The sequence below is a fragment of the Oncorhynchus mykiss genome, chromosome 6 (assembly GCF_013265735.2).
Source record: "Oncorhynchus mykiss isolate Arlee chromosome 6, USDA_OmykA_1.1, whole genome shotgun sequence".
Classification (NCBI taxonomy): Eukaryota; Metazoa; Chordata; class Actinopteri; order Salmoniformes; family Salmonidae; genus Oncorhynchus; species Oncorhynchus mykiss.
In genome coordinates this window covers 68454519-68469395 of record NC_048570.1, presented here as the reverse complement: position 1 = coordinate 68469395, position 14877 = coordinate 68454519, and the positions used below count along the sequence as shown (strand labels likewise).

General features: G+C 41.1%; 1 protein-coding gene across 5 annotated transcripts in view; it reads right to left on the bottom strand.

Annotated features, from left to right (window-relative positions):
• LOC110526423 (DNA-binding protein RFX7) overlaps positions 1 to 14877 on the bottom strand; it is a 43386-nt gene that overhangs the window by 15324 nt on the left and 13185 nt on the right. For all 5 annotated transcript variants that reach the window (XM_036980818.1, XM_021607392.2, XM_021607393.2 and 2 more), the window contains exon 2: positions 9605 to 9638. In XM_036980818.1, coding sequence (XP_036836713.1) covers positions 9605 to 9638 — 34 coding nt within the window. The remainder of the gene's footprint in view (positions 1 to 9604; positions 9639 to 14877) is intronic.

The window sequence follows — 14877 nt, the reverse complement described above, 5'->3', positions numbered from 1 at the left end:
TGGATGATCCAGCAAATGAGATTAGGGATGTAAAGGAGAGATTACAAAATCCAGGAAGAGAGGGAAAGGGGTGGAAATTGCCACAGAGAGAACCACTGATCTTGATGAGGTCTCGTTCAGAAGGATCCTGGATGCATCCTGATAAACAGTGCTCGAGCTAAGATCAATGTGGAAGGGGGTCAAGATAAAACAAAATTACACAAAAACCTTCAACCTCTTGGATTCTGAATGTTTCTAAAAACATGTGTGTGCAGTAAATACCACAGGGTGTTAAAGATCAACACAGGGGGGGGGGGGGGTCCTCATCCCTGCCACAATGACAAAAGCCATGAGGAAATCTCTTAATGAGATCAAACAAATGTTTCCAACGAGGGGACAGGGTTAGTGTGTGGTCTGAGTTCGGTTCGCTAGAATTCCGACTGTCCAGTTCCCTTTTGTAGGGCAATTGGAACACTAAACTTCCCAGGTTCCCTTGTCATTATTCCCGCACCACACACTAGACTACTGCAACACTGTTTCCCCAGCCATAAATCCTCACATTGGTGCCACAAAGAGAATATGGTGATGCGCAGGTTCGCAGAAAATAAGTGTGCCGTTTTTGGATATTGGACACTGTTTTGGGATATTGATTTTAGCGCTTGTCAAGGATGCACAGAAATACCAAAATGTGTGTGGAGTTTTTAATTCAGATTTGTTTGAAATGTGATCTATAAGCTAAGAGAGCTTCATAACTCGATTGTGTGGTTTGAATAGTGTGAGAAGACCTCATGAGACATATGATATCCGTTATTTTAAAGAGGACTATATGTGAAAACCCCTTAACAGAAGACCTTGAAGGAACATAAGGATAAATATGAGGTGATGGAGCCCTGCAATATCCAGAGGGGGTTGTTGCAGCTACCATGGGACAGTGTTATAACTTTAACAAACACTGATACCTGCTAACCTAACAAACAGACAGTCTTTGGGGGTGGAAAAAATGCATTTTAAAGTTCATTACTTTCTATTTCTTTTTAGACAGTTATTTGCGGTTAGTCAAATAATGCTGGAGGCAGACTTTTCCATGTGAATTCAGATGATTAGGGTGTCACACAGACGCCTTCGACTTGGGTAGCTGGTCTACAGCCCTATGACATGTTTTACAACACATCAACATACATTAACTGAGAAAACTGTTTCAGTATTTGGAAGCTATTTCACTGAGTGACTTTGGAAGGCATGCCAAAAATTTGCCACCAAAACAGAGGTAGCCTAAATCTGGTATTTGTATTTTCAGGGTTTTGAGGTGGGGGCAGAGGGCCTGGCACGTGCAGCACTGGGTCGCACAGATGTCGTGACAGGGGGGCTTTGGGGCTGTGTCACGCCATGATCTGATCTCCACTGCTCAGTGACCACCTCCACTCCCCGCCGGGCATTGCACTAGCAGCACTACAACAGCAAGTGGCCACACATGCCACAGATAAGTACAACTTACAACAGTAAACAAACAAGCAAGCACTGGATCACGCTTGCACTCTTACTCACTGTCGGTTTCTCGCTTAAACCTCCCTCTCAATCACACAGACACAAGCTTTGAAACGTGCTGGCGCGCACACACACACACACACACACACACTTAAGTCCCCGTGGATTGATGGGGAATTTAAACATTTTATGGTTGAGGGAGGAGGTAAAAGGAATGGCAAATAAGTCTGCCTGCACAACCGATTGGCAAATATATTGCAAATTGAGAAATCATGTGACTAAACTGAATAAAAAGAACAAGAAACTACACTATAAAACAATGACAAAGAATGATAGTAAAAAGCTTTGGACCCATAATAAATATAAAACACACATACACACACACCTAAGCTCAGCTGTGAAACAATACACAGACACAAAAAATAAACAAACCACAATTTGTATCTCACCCTCTCTCTACCCCAGTACTACGATGGATAATGCCAGTTGAACCCAACCCAGTTCAGTGTTTGGAGGATGGCTGGGCCCAGAGCTACAAACAGGAAACAGCCCTCTCCAACATGCTGCTTCAAAGGGAATAGGGAAGATGATAGGGCGGGGCAAGGGTGATTTAAATTCTGCTGGAGTAGAAGGCGGCAGACGAGAGACTTTGGCTCCAGGCACAACTCTCCAACACGGAGCTGGAGGACCCTGCAGGGGGAGGAGCAGGCTCACACATCATGTTCTGGATTCTTGATGAGCTGCACCGTAGTGGAGCTTTTGCACCAAAATAAAAAACATCCTCATCTGAAGGGGCCATGGTGCCTCTGTCTACTACACAATATTCACTGTTTTAAAACAGTAACCAACATGTGGTACGATTGTTTTGACTAGCACCTAATTATTCTCTTTTTTTACAAAAACAATTCAGAGGCACACTTAAATGAATAACGTTAATTTAACATGAAGCTGTGAGTTCAATGCACTATTAATTCAAGACCGATTGATGGACCACGACGACAGCATCTAAAAGCAGAAGGGATGCAGACAGTCCCATGGCATTTCAATGACCCAACCAACCCCCCATAGAGGAAGTCATCGGAGGTAGCAATAATCCGAGGAATACCTAATCCGGGGGCTAGCAGGGCGGAGCGGGCAGTTAAGCTCACGTAAACAAGCTTTTGTTTAAATGGTGTCTGCTGTAGGACACCAACGCTAGGGAACATCAGACCACCAGACCAGTGCTTTACATTGTGGTGCGGACTGCAGTGGACAGCCTGAATGTCCAGAGCAGCATCTCTGACACCAACATTATGGAAAAGAGTTAAATACCCAACACATGACCATAAAGAGAAGCTCTGGGTGCCATAGCAAGGAGGGGACAAACATTCACACACACACACAACACAGAGATGTTGACAAACATGTCTTGACGGCATGAGTGCACAGAGCCAGACAGCCATAGTCGGATCTGGGGGGGGGGCGTTTGTGCACAACGTCGGCAGACTGAGATAAACTGAAATCCCCTTGTCGTTAACCCTTTCCCCTGGACTGGCCTCTGCTAGCGGAGTGGTCAGCAGCCCACATCAAACATAGCCACAGCGTACATACACACACACAGTGCTCCAAACCCTGTTCAATTGGTTTCTAAGAATAGACGCATTCGCCCCTCTGTCTTTTCTATTCGCCTCTTTGTTGCTAGGGGAACGGGAGCTCACCAATGGCTAAAGTTATCAGCCACTGAGCAGCGTAAGCGATGGGGGGGGGGAATAAAAATGGCTCACAGACAGACGTCGTGGAGCCAACTGGACTCTCCTTTTTAGAAGGAGAGTCTCATGGAGTGGAAGAGAGTAAACATACACGCTGCTCTACATTACACACCCTCTGTCAGACAAAGGAGCCATGACTACTATTGGTCCTTCACTGGCGGAGCACAGGACATCACACCCTGCTGCTGGCAGACAAGCCCCACTACTTCACACAGCATACTTCCAAAGTGGAAGTAAGGACAAGTCCATGTTTTTCAAATACTCAAACCAGACTACAATGAAAGACCAATACAAACTCAACTATGTTTATATGGACAGGGTTGGGGAGTAACGGATTACATGTAATCAGTTAGTTTTTTTTGTAATCCCTTACATCTAACTGTAATCCGTTAAATTAACAGTAAAAATATTGTAATCAGATTACAGATACTTTTTAAAAAACTAGATGATTACTTAGAGGATTACTTTTAAATTCAGAAAGGATGTTTGTGAAAAACAAAACAAAAAAAACACTTGTTTTCTCAATGACATTCAAATCAGTATTGAAAAAAGGTGCAAGTTTATGTTTGTTCCACCTGAGCGAGTCTGACAAGCCTGAGACCACATGATGACACGCCAAATGTGTGATGGATCGCGGAAAAGTAGCAGGAACAGGCTTTTGCGGGCTACAGTCCAAGCTGTCTTCCAATGGTGCAACTGCTGTCGGGCATCCAACGATTATCCAACTTGAATAAACGCTTGTAGGTAAGGATGACAGCAGTGGTTTAGTCTACGGCAATACGGATATTGATATCTACATAGCGTATTGATGTGAATTACACTGCTACTCTCGCATTTAGCCATTTGTGCCTTATGGATTGTGGTTGTTGTGGATGGCTGTTCAAATATTAAAATATGTATTTGAACCCAATAATGGTTGAATTCAAGAAGTTTAAGCTGATTATCAATCATTGTTTTTGAAACCAGAGGACAGAGTAAAAATAGCAGCACAGTGCGGATCCAAGCCTGTGGAATACAAGTCTGCTTTTTTTCTCTTCGGTAGTGCTCAAAGCATGCCATTCCATGAGCACAGCATTTCTTTTTCAACTCGAATCAATGAGCCCAATCAGTTCTCCATGATGACAAAATCATTAACAACAGAGTAGGGCTGGCTAATAACTCCTTAGTTTTGGGGTCATGCTCAGGTAAAACAATTTGGCTAATTTATACTTCCAAGTCCTATTCTTGAAGATCAAGGGGTATAACATTTATTGGAATGACTGGAATTCTGATAGACTTTGGTTTTTAATGTAAATATATAATTTAATCGTATTATTATATGTAGTAGAAAGCGATGGGTTAGAAGAAGCCTACATAACCAATCCATAAAGTAAAATGTAACATCCATATATGGCCAGCTATGTAAACTTTAACATTGATTTATCCTGCAATAGATGTCGTTCAATTGGTAACAACATTTTTGTCTTCTTCTAATGCCTCTTAAGGGGAAAGTAATCTTAAACAGAATGGAATCAGATTATATTACTGAGTTTGGGTAATCCAAAAGTTACGTTACTAATTACAACTTTGGACAGGTAACTAGTAACTAACGGATTACATTTAGAAAGTAACCTACCCAACTCTTTGGGGCGGCAGGTAGCCTGGTTAGAGTGTTGGACTAGTAACCGAAAGGTTGCAAGATCGAAACCCAGAGTTGACGAGGTAAAAATCTGCCAGTCTGCCCCTGAACAAGGCAGTTAACCCACTGTTCCTAGGCCGTCATTCAAAATAAGAATTTGTTCTTAACTGACTTGCCTAGTTAAATAAAGGTTCAATTAAAAAATGAAATATGGATACCAGTAGTCATCACTGCTTGGAAGTACAAGATCCCTCACTGTTGGCAATGGTTTACTTTCATTACCGCTGGTAATTAGTTCAGTATCAAAGTTTTATCCCATCATGCAAGTGATAGTGATTGAAATAATTATGTCGTAGCTAGGCAGGCTTTGGGAAGAGGACCTGTGTCTTCTGTATTGGGCTGGCCGATATGGCCTAAAAATCTTCTCGATTATGGGCGATTCACAATATATGTCTCTATTTATTTGTTTTATCTAAATAAGCTTTGATGTACAATTAAAAAGGTAAAATACCTTGCATTTCAAACAGTCAGGAATAATCTAATGAATTCTGGGCTTGTAAAATTACATCTAGGCTAAATCTAAGCCTTCCACAACCATAAGACCGACTAATAATTGAATTATTTGATTAAAATAGTTACCTTTTTTTTTGCAATAATCATTGATCTGGATTTCAAGTCTATGAAAATGCCAATTTTGTTACAAATGTAACCAGAACCATGCACATCCACTCATAATGACCAAATTCTGGTAGCAGGCATTATAGAAAATTAACACGTCTCATAAACAATCTCAAGCACAAGCCTACGTGCTTGAGATTGTAGCCAGCTAATCTTTATATTTAAAGTCTAGAGTACTTGGATCTATTTGCTTGCTAACAAGGTAGAACAGTTGAACTGTTATGAATACACCCTCCGGTCCGTCTCCAACTGTTTGAACGACATAGCCTGTTCACTTTGTTTAGATGTTAAAATCAATTGGCCTACCTGGATAAGATGCTTATCTCTCAGAATGAGAACGGGTTGCCAGTTCCTTATATAAATGTGTATTTTCATGCTCATTGAACATTTTTAAAACCCAGACTAGACATCTAGCACATAACAGTATGTGACTAAAATGCTGCTAGCAGTAGGTGGTACCGCAATGTCTCGCACGACAGAAACTGAGCATACATTTTCCACAATCATGTTCATTGAGACTCTCGTTTTAGTAGGGTCTGCTCTGTTCTAAATTTTGGGAGTTGAGACATAAAACGGTTATCGTTAGAAGGGGAAATCTATCAATTCTGTTGGACCAAACCTAAAATGCAAATAGCAAGTTGAAACTGCTTGTCAGAGAGGTTTAAGTGATCTTTCGGCTTTGTTGTTGTGAGTGGCAGGGGGGGGTCTTGGTGTCTCTGGCGAGTGTGAAGGTGCAGTGTACACAGCACTGAAGGATCGAAGGAGACGAGACCAAAAAGAAATGCTCATAAAAACATTGTGCTAAAACATACATTCAAATTAATTCCATATATTACCCAGCCCCACTTCTGCAGTCATTCAACATCAGCCACCTACAGACCTTACATCTCTGAAGTCCATTTGTACTTTGACTGGCCTGGGTCAGAAGACCCAACAAACTACAGCAAACAGCACCCTTCGCAGGGCAAGGGTCCACACTTGGATGACAATCCTAAATGAGTCAGTGTCAGCACACAGTCTACACTCCCCTGCACCTTCACACGGCCAAGGTTAAATACCCATCCACCACCATCCATAATCATATATCAGTCCCCTCGGTACCAGCAACATCAACAGAACAATTATAGCCTGGTTGTATTCTCACGCCAACAACAACACTATAGCTTTTTGTTGGGTGAAAGACAAGTTCATAAATGGCAGTTACACAACTAGCTATGCTATGTGTCGGCAAAACTGAGCTATGGCGTCAACCCGACAACTTTATTACCGAGTCTGATACCATCTAGGAGAATGAGCTAGACGTGAGAGGAACCCTGATTGGTTGTGTTGAGGCTCAGAGAAATTGAAAGCTATTAGAGGAAACGATAACACACAGGGAGATAAAATGGTAATTAACGGGTTAAGCCTCTGGTTACATTGGCTTGCTACTGTACATGATCTACTTTGTCTCAACCACCTGGCAGATGACCTCTCTCTCACATCACAAGAACCATTAACCTCAGTCTTCCAACTAAACCCAAAGCTCTACAGTGAATGAATATTCACACAAAGTGCAGCTATAACTGAGGACATCTGAACAGAACCAGTTCGATATGAGGCCAGACACCAGAAAGAGATGCATCATGCAGACCCTGATGGTAGAAGACTATATATATATATATTACTAAGACATTAATAGTGGAGCGTGGGCTGGGCATTAGTGATTCAACACACACAGAGATGGGTTACTCCACTGAAAGACTAAAACGGCCACCTCTCCCCAGAGACCACTCTCACATCTCCATAAGACACAGTCTGAGGCAGGAAACAACCACAGTGTATCAACACAAGTTTCATTATTGATGTGTGTTCTACTTATCACCACCGCTGACACATTCAAAGTCTGTAAATGAAAACAGAGGGAGAGAGAGCGGTTAATATTAGACGCTAGTGCTTTCCCATGTCCTCTAGAAATCCTTAAGAGGCAAAGAAAACAAAGTCTTTTCAGAATTGAAAAACACAAGACCCATGTGGAATACAACTGAAGGCATTAACCTTTAATGAGCGTAACTGATGCAAGGTGGCATGTGAGATCGCAACATTTAGCGCCGTAAAGCTGACTGGAGCACGGGAGCAGACTGGAGCAGACTGGAGCACGGGAGCAGACTGGAGCAATGGAACTCATGCGTGTATTGCCGACTCTGGCACCTGCCATGAACATGGAGACTTGTGTGACACTTTAGGGCTCCAGGGATTCTGGATTCTGCACTTAACATTACACGAGACAGGACTTTAACCACTGGGATTGGGGTCCCCTTTCACTGAGGAGAGAGAGGCAAGACAGGTCAATGACAAACACCCGTTGACCTCCTTATACAGTGGGGCAAAAAAGTATTTAGTCAGCCACAAATTGTGCAAGTTCTCCCACTTAAAAAGATGAGAGAGGCCTGTAATTTTCATCATAGGTACACTTCAACTATTTTGTCTTTACACAGCTCAGTGAAATCATAGGATAGGGTGAGGTGGCTTGGGGATAAATGTCCTCAGTGATTCCCCATCTTAACAGACATTCAGATAGAGGCGAACAAGGCATCCGCAGGGAGGCATGTAATGGGTCTTATTGCTAATCCTGTCACATTCAGAATATACAGACCAAGGTGGCATTTGCATGGCTCTGAAACATAATACTACTTCAAACACCCTTGGGCCCAGTTCAGCTGAGATCTCCCTTCATTCAAATGCCACACACACACAAGTGCGCAGGAACGCACACTCACACGTACACACACACACACTTAGCGCTTCAGACTTAGCTCAGGAAGTGTATTGAAGCATTAACAAGTGATGCTTTAATAACAATCAGCTTGGATCACCAAGTTACCCAATTGTAAATAAAAATAAAAAAAATACCATAATTTGCAATCACCATAATTTGCAAATAAAATTCATTAAAAGTCCTACAATGTGATTTTCTGGATTTTTTTCTCTCTCATTTTGTCTGTCATAGTTGAAGTGTACCTATGATAAAAATGACAGGCCTCTCATCTTTTTAAGTGGGAGAACTTGCACAATTGGTGGCTAAATAAATACTTTTTTGCCCCACTGTATGTGTAGCCTGAGTGCAAAACGCAGGCTACAATGTGGCAGTGGTGGTGGGTGATTTGATTGCTTTGACAGGTCTAGCCGTCTATCCTCAACATACCTGTTGGTAAGATACACCTCTGACAAGCTGAAGCCCATCCTGCAGTATTGACAGGTTTCCCAGAGTAACTAGAGTGTAGCCTTGACCTCTGCTCAGTCTCCTGCCGGCAATGCACTGGATCTTACCTTAGTGTTGTATAGCACCCATCTCTATTGACATGCAAAATATTTCTATACTTGGTCCATTACAGTACATAGGCTAAATCCTCACGTGAACACACGTAAACATATTGAACTTTCAGGTAAGCCATGTGCTGCAGATGTCAATAGGAGATTTGTGTGAAAGTTTGACTGAGTTATGTTCAAGTATGTCAAGGTGGGTTTTAGATGATAATGTATGTTCAATCACACCGTGGTTGACTGAATTTCAGTTGAAGGCCAGAACCTATGAGCAAAAACACAAAGGGCTAAAAATATGAGGTGATGACAAAGAGACATGACCACTGGTTTGGTTACAACACCAAACACAGATGTAAATCATTTCATCCCATCTTCTGGAGACCATTACGAGCCAAATACTGTGTAGTATAACTATAGGACTCATGAAGTAAGATTAAATGGGTTAGTGGAGTTTCAGTGAGATCATTCAACAGGACAGAGCAGTATTTTGTCAGCAATAGCTGTTTCATAACAGGGCTACTTTCAGCTCTGACATCAAGTGTGGTATAAATAAGTCAAACATAGGACCACCTGTTTAAATACTACATTCAGAGTAGATGGCAATGCTGCTTCTCTTCATCCTCTAACAGTCTCACAACACCGGCGAGGAGGTGAGATAAGCACAGAGATTACATTTCAGACACCTAAAATTGACCTTACCTTATGCTTACCTTAAGTCAAAAACCAACCTTAAAGTATAAGAATTGTGAACAGTGCATACATTGTGGTTAAAGGCTTTATGACAAGGAAAACTCACCAAAATATTGTCCACCTTTGACTGTACAGATTTACTGAAAAAAAAAGAGAAACATAGGACAAATTAGTATGACAAGTATAACGTGAGCACCATGCATAAACCGGATTTATTAATAAATCATTGTAACCTAAGGCATGAGACAACCCTCCCACCCGCTTCTCCCTGGTCATAACCAATATATCCCAGGAACATGTTGTCTTATGTAAAAATAGATACAGACACTACATAAATGTCCTATAGCACTCAATGCCTATTAATAACACCTCCCTCAGAAAGTCCTTGACAGTCATTGAGGGGACTTCAATCCAGTACCCGGGCCTAATCCATATAAATAAGTACCGTAAGATCTGACTTGACCTCAAGGCAATGTCATACCGCTAGAAACACAGAAAAGAAAGTCAACCTATCATTAATTCATCCCACAGCATATTAGTCAAAGGACCTATAAAGAGACAGACAAGCTCTCTCAGACAGGCAGTTAAAATCAAATAGAGAAAACGGACTCACTGACTGTTGGTTACAATCGTTCAGACAGCCTGCTACAGTTCCTCACAGTGAAGTGAGCGGAGAGGCTGCTAATGCTTTACAGTCAGAGATTATCGTGGCCCTTGCTGAGTCCGCCCACTCAAAAACAACACACATCTACACCCATAGCCTGAATTGACCCAATTTCCTCTCCATAGCCTTCAGAAATATCACGTGAGGCAAGGCCAAGATATTGGTGTGAACCACAACACAACTCAAAAGGTTGAGAGATGCCGAATTGTAAAAATTATCACTCAGTGTGTGTGTGTGACTACACATTCTGCAGCTCAAGAGGTGCGTGGTCCATGACACTTCTCCAAATGAACCACATGGTAAATCCCTCTCTGTGTGGCTCAGCCCACATTCAAGTCAGTTTACCTGGACAACATAGTAGGAGATGGTAAATTGGCTCTCATGCAATGGCATCTCATACTACTAAGAATCAATGCAAGAACTGGTCATAATGAGGCAGGCTGGTCCTATTTGATAATCTACTACAATGAAGGGGCAGAACCTAGGACTTACTTACTTGTTAAGTAAAAGTAAAGGTTAGGTTCAGATGTCAGGTTGTTGCTGTGTGATATGGGGCCAGGTCAGACTGAGGGGCTGTTACTAGGTTACTCAGGGCAGGGCAGAATCAGGAGACTGTTATTAGTGGTGACAGAGAAAGTAAGCTTTAATGGACTGTTACTAGGTGATGCCAGGATTTCTCAGTGTTGATAATAAGCAGGTCTGCCAGGTTCCTCTCATTAAGCTGTTTCTAGGTAAGGCCAGGCAGGTACCGAGAGAGCGACTCGTTAAGTCACTGTTGCTGTGGGGAGCTGGGAGGGGATTGGGAAAGGGGAAGACAGGATTTAGATTCTTCCTGCCAGCTCCTTACTGCACATTACTCCAGTTTTAAATGTTCTGCAGCAATTATACCCCAAATTCTGGTCATACAGAGCCTGAGTATGACTTAACAAGCTCTGCCCAGAATCACTTAGTCTGGAGTAGAACCTCACTTGGCAGGGTACACAATAATGTTGATGACTGGCATTACAAAGGGGGTTTAGGGGTAAATCAACCTGCAGTATAACAATGGCACAGATTCCTCTGACATTATTATAAATAAAATAAAAAATTCCTGTGGGTCAGAGTCTGAGTTTGTGTTCCTATAGAACAGCCATCCTTTCCTGTCCCTAAATTCTGAGTTTGGTGATTTTCATGTGAAACATGGACCCATTACTATGCAATAAATGTACGTTGAGACTGAGGAAGTCTGGTTTCTAAACACATCCTGTTGAACCCTGGGCTGGCAGTAGACTAGCGCAGCTCTGAATGATGAACCCACTCACCCTGCCTATGTTGGCCTAATTCATCTATATCCAAGTTGCACTAGGTAAACTTCAACATGTCTGATCTAATTATTTTAGTGGCATGCACCAAACACCACAGCTTGAGATTTACATGATTGATTGTATATATTTGCAGGATTTTGTCTCTCACAACAACCTTTCTGCACTAAGCAGCTAACTGCTGCGTGTATTAAATTACCCGTAGCTACCCAGTTCAGAAACCCTTGAATGAACTAATGTGCCTACATCTACCACACAACGGGTCTTATTTCAGCCTTTTAATAAATCATTTTGAAACGTTGAGAAAGATGAGTAAGTCAAAACACAAATCAACATTCGAAAACCATTACTGGTAATATGATATGAAATAATAAACACTAAACCTAAAATGTTACATTAATAGGGACTGTGTGTATCGTTTTTTCCTGAAAAGCACCCTGATTACCAAAGGCAGCAGAGCAGACTGTTTGTGTCCCCCCCCCCCCCCCCCCCCCCCCCCCCCAGCTGGCCCCTCTTGCACTCCCCCTACTGAACGTAAACAACAGTCAGGGCCGCCAGGAAGGGGCAGCCTTGGCTGCTCACTGTCCACCATCTTGCCTCAATATGGCTGCTTCAGGGAGAAAGAGGATTGCCTGACATTCACCTCTAAACCTCAGCAACCGCAGACAGTGGCCTGACACTGGGGAAGGCTGGAGTATGAAAGCTGTGCTATTCTGAATTATCAACGTGGGTAAACCCTCCAACGGCGAGCAGACATCCAACCCTGTTGAACCTCTCGGATCTCATAATCTTCCACTAGAGTGGTGATGGTGAATCTTAAACTGAAGCCTGACATACCATCAGAACAGCCACCAAATTGAGTGTGGAGCAGATACAGTCCACTACAGTTCAGAGTTTCAACTGAATAGCACAACTGGGAGTTAAAGTTCATAACAACTGGCCTATACATCAGATCTAACATAACTTTCAAAGATTTAAAGACAGTAGGTCAACTGTTAAATATAGCTACTACCAAAGACGAGACCTAGCTCCACTCCAGTCAGTCAAATGTTGAAAGTCACCATTTACCCACACAGAGGTTTTTTCAGGACACAGACAGTCTCATGGCTGGTGAAAACTCAGTGAGTACAGGCTTAACTGATTGTCAGTGTACAGCTCTATATAAAAAAATATATTATATATAATATATAAATATAATATATAATATATATATTTTTATATAAATATAATATATAATATATATATACATATAATATATAATATATATATTTTTATATAAATATAATATATAATATATATATACATATAATATATAATATATATATAAATATAATATATAATATATATATATATAAATAAATATAATATAATATATTATATATATATATATATATATATATATATATATATTACCTTGTTACCTTGGCACCTTGTTAGTGTGCAAATACTCCCAAGCATAGGAATGTTGTGGGTCTCCCAACTGCATTAATTAGGACGAATTACGGCTGACCTCATTTAGTCGACATGCTGTTGGTCGACCAAAATTTCTTTAGTCGAGCAGTAGCAAACACTAAAACCATGGTGTACAAGACAACTGTCTGATTTGCGCGTCTGAGTGGACTAATCCATTGTGCAGGCCGTAACAGTACATCACTCTAAAACATGTGCTACTGAAATTGTATATGGTTAAAGACAATGGTGCAACATTAATAAACCCCAACCTAATTAGGTCTATAATCAATAGCCTAACTGTTAAAATGTGCCTGGCTTCATAAAATCATCCATATATAATCTATAGAAATAAGAAATCCTGCTTCTGTTGCCTATTTGAGTGTTTGTTTAATAGCCTACTGATTCCGTGAGCACCAAGCATCACGCAACCACAACCATGTCGGATAATTAGATAGACCATTTCACAAATTGGACTTAAATATATATATATATATTTTTTTAATATTTGCTATCCTGTAATAAAGGCTTTACACTTTTTTTTTTTTTGTTAGAACGGCATCTATGGTATTACTTAATTACATTTTCAGATAAATTATAATAACCCTCCTTTTCTTGATCTCATTATTATTACGATGATCATTATAATAAGTAATGTTATTATCATTAGAAGGCAGCCTTGTAGAACCACCATTGAACACGCTCTAGGCCTAAGAGAGCATCCCGTTTAGTCTTAACTTACTTAGGCCTGTTTAAATACTTACAGTGCATTCGGAAAGTATTCAGACCGCAGACTTTTCACAATTTGCTACGTTACAGCCTTATTCTGAAATTGATTCAATTGTTTTCCTCAATCTACACACAACACCCCATTATGACAAAGCAAACAGGTTTAGAAAATGTTGCTAATTTATATAAAAAAAAAAAAAATAAATAAAAAAAAAAAACAGTATTACCTTATTTACATAAGTATTCAGACCTTTTGCTATACGAGACTAAATTGAGCTCAAGTGCATCCTGTTTCCATTGATCATCCTTGAGATGTTTCTACAACTTGATTGGAAAATTCAATTGATTGGACATGATTTGAAAAAGGCACACACCTGTCTTTATAAAGGTCACACAGTTGACAGTGCATGTCAGAGCAAAAACCAAGCCATGAGGTCGAAGGAATTGTCCGTAGAGCTCCGAGACAGGATTGTGTCGCGGCACAGATCTGGGAAGGGTACCAAAACATTTCTGCAGCATTGAAGTTCCAAGAACACAGTAGACTCCATCAATTCTTAAATGGAAGATGTTTGTAACCACCAAGACTCTTCCCAGTTAAATAAAAGGTTATATTTATAAAAAATAAATACAAATAATAATACTTATTACTTTTTTCAGCGGCAGGGACTGGGAGACTAGTCAGGATCGAGGGCAAGATTAACGGAGCAAAGTGCTGAGAGATCCTTAATGAAAACCTGCTCCAGAGCTCTCAGGACCTCAGCCTGTGGCGAAGGTTCACCTTCCAACAGGACAACGGCCCTAAGCACACAGCCAAGACAACGCAGCAGTGGCTTTGGGACAAATCTATGAATATCCTTGAGTGGCCCACCCAGAGCACGGAAATGAATCAGAACGAACAGCTCTGGAGAGACCTGAAAATAGCTGTGCAGTGACGCTCCCCATCCAACTTGACAGAGCGTGAGAGGATCTGCGAGAAGAATGGGAGAAACTCCCCAAATACAGGTGTGCCAAGCTTGTAGCGGCATACCTAAGAAGACTCAAGGCTGTTATCACCGCCAAAGGTGCTTCAACAAAGTAAAGGGTCTGAATACTTGTGATCAGTTTTGTGTTTTTAATACATTTGCAAAATGTATTTTCGCTTTGTCATTATGGGGTATTGTGTAAATTGTTTTTTCCCCCCTCAATTGAATTCATTTTAGAATAAGGCTGTCACGTAACAAAAATGTGGAAGTCAAG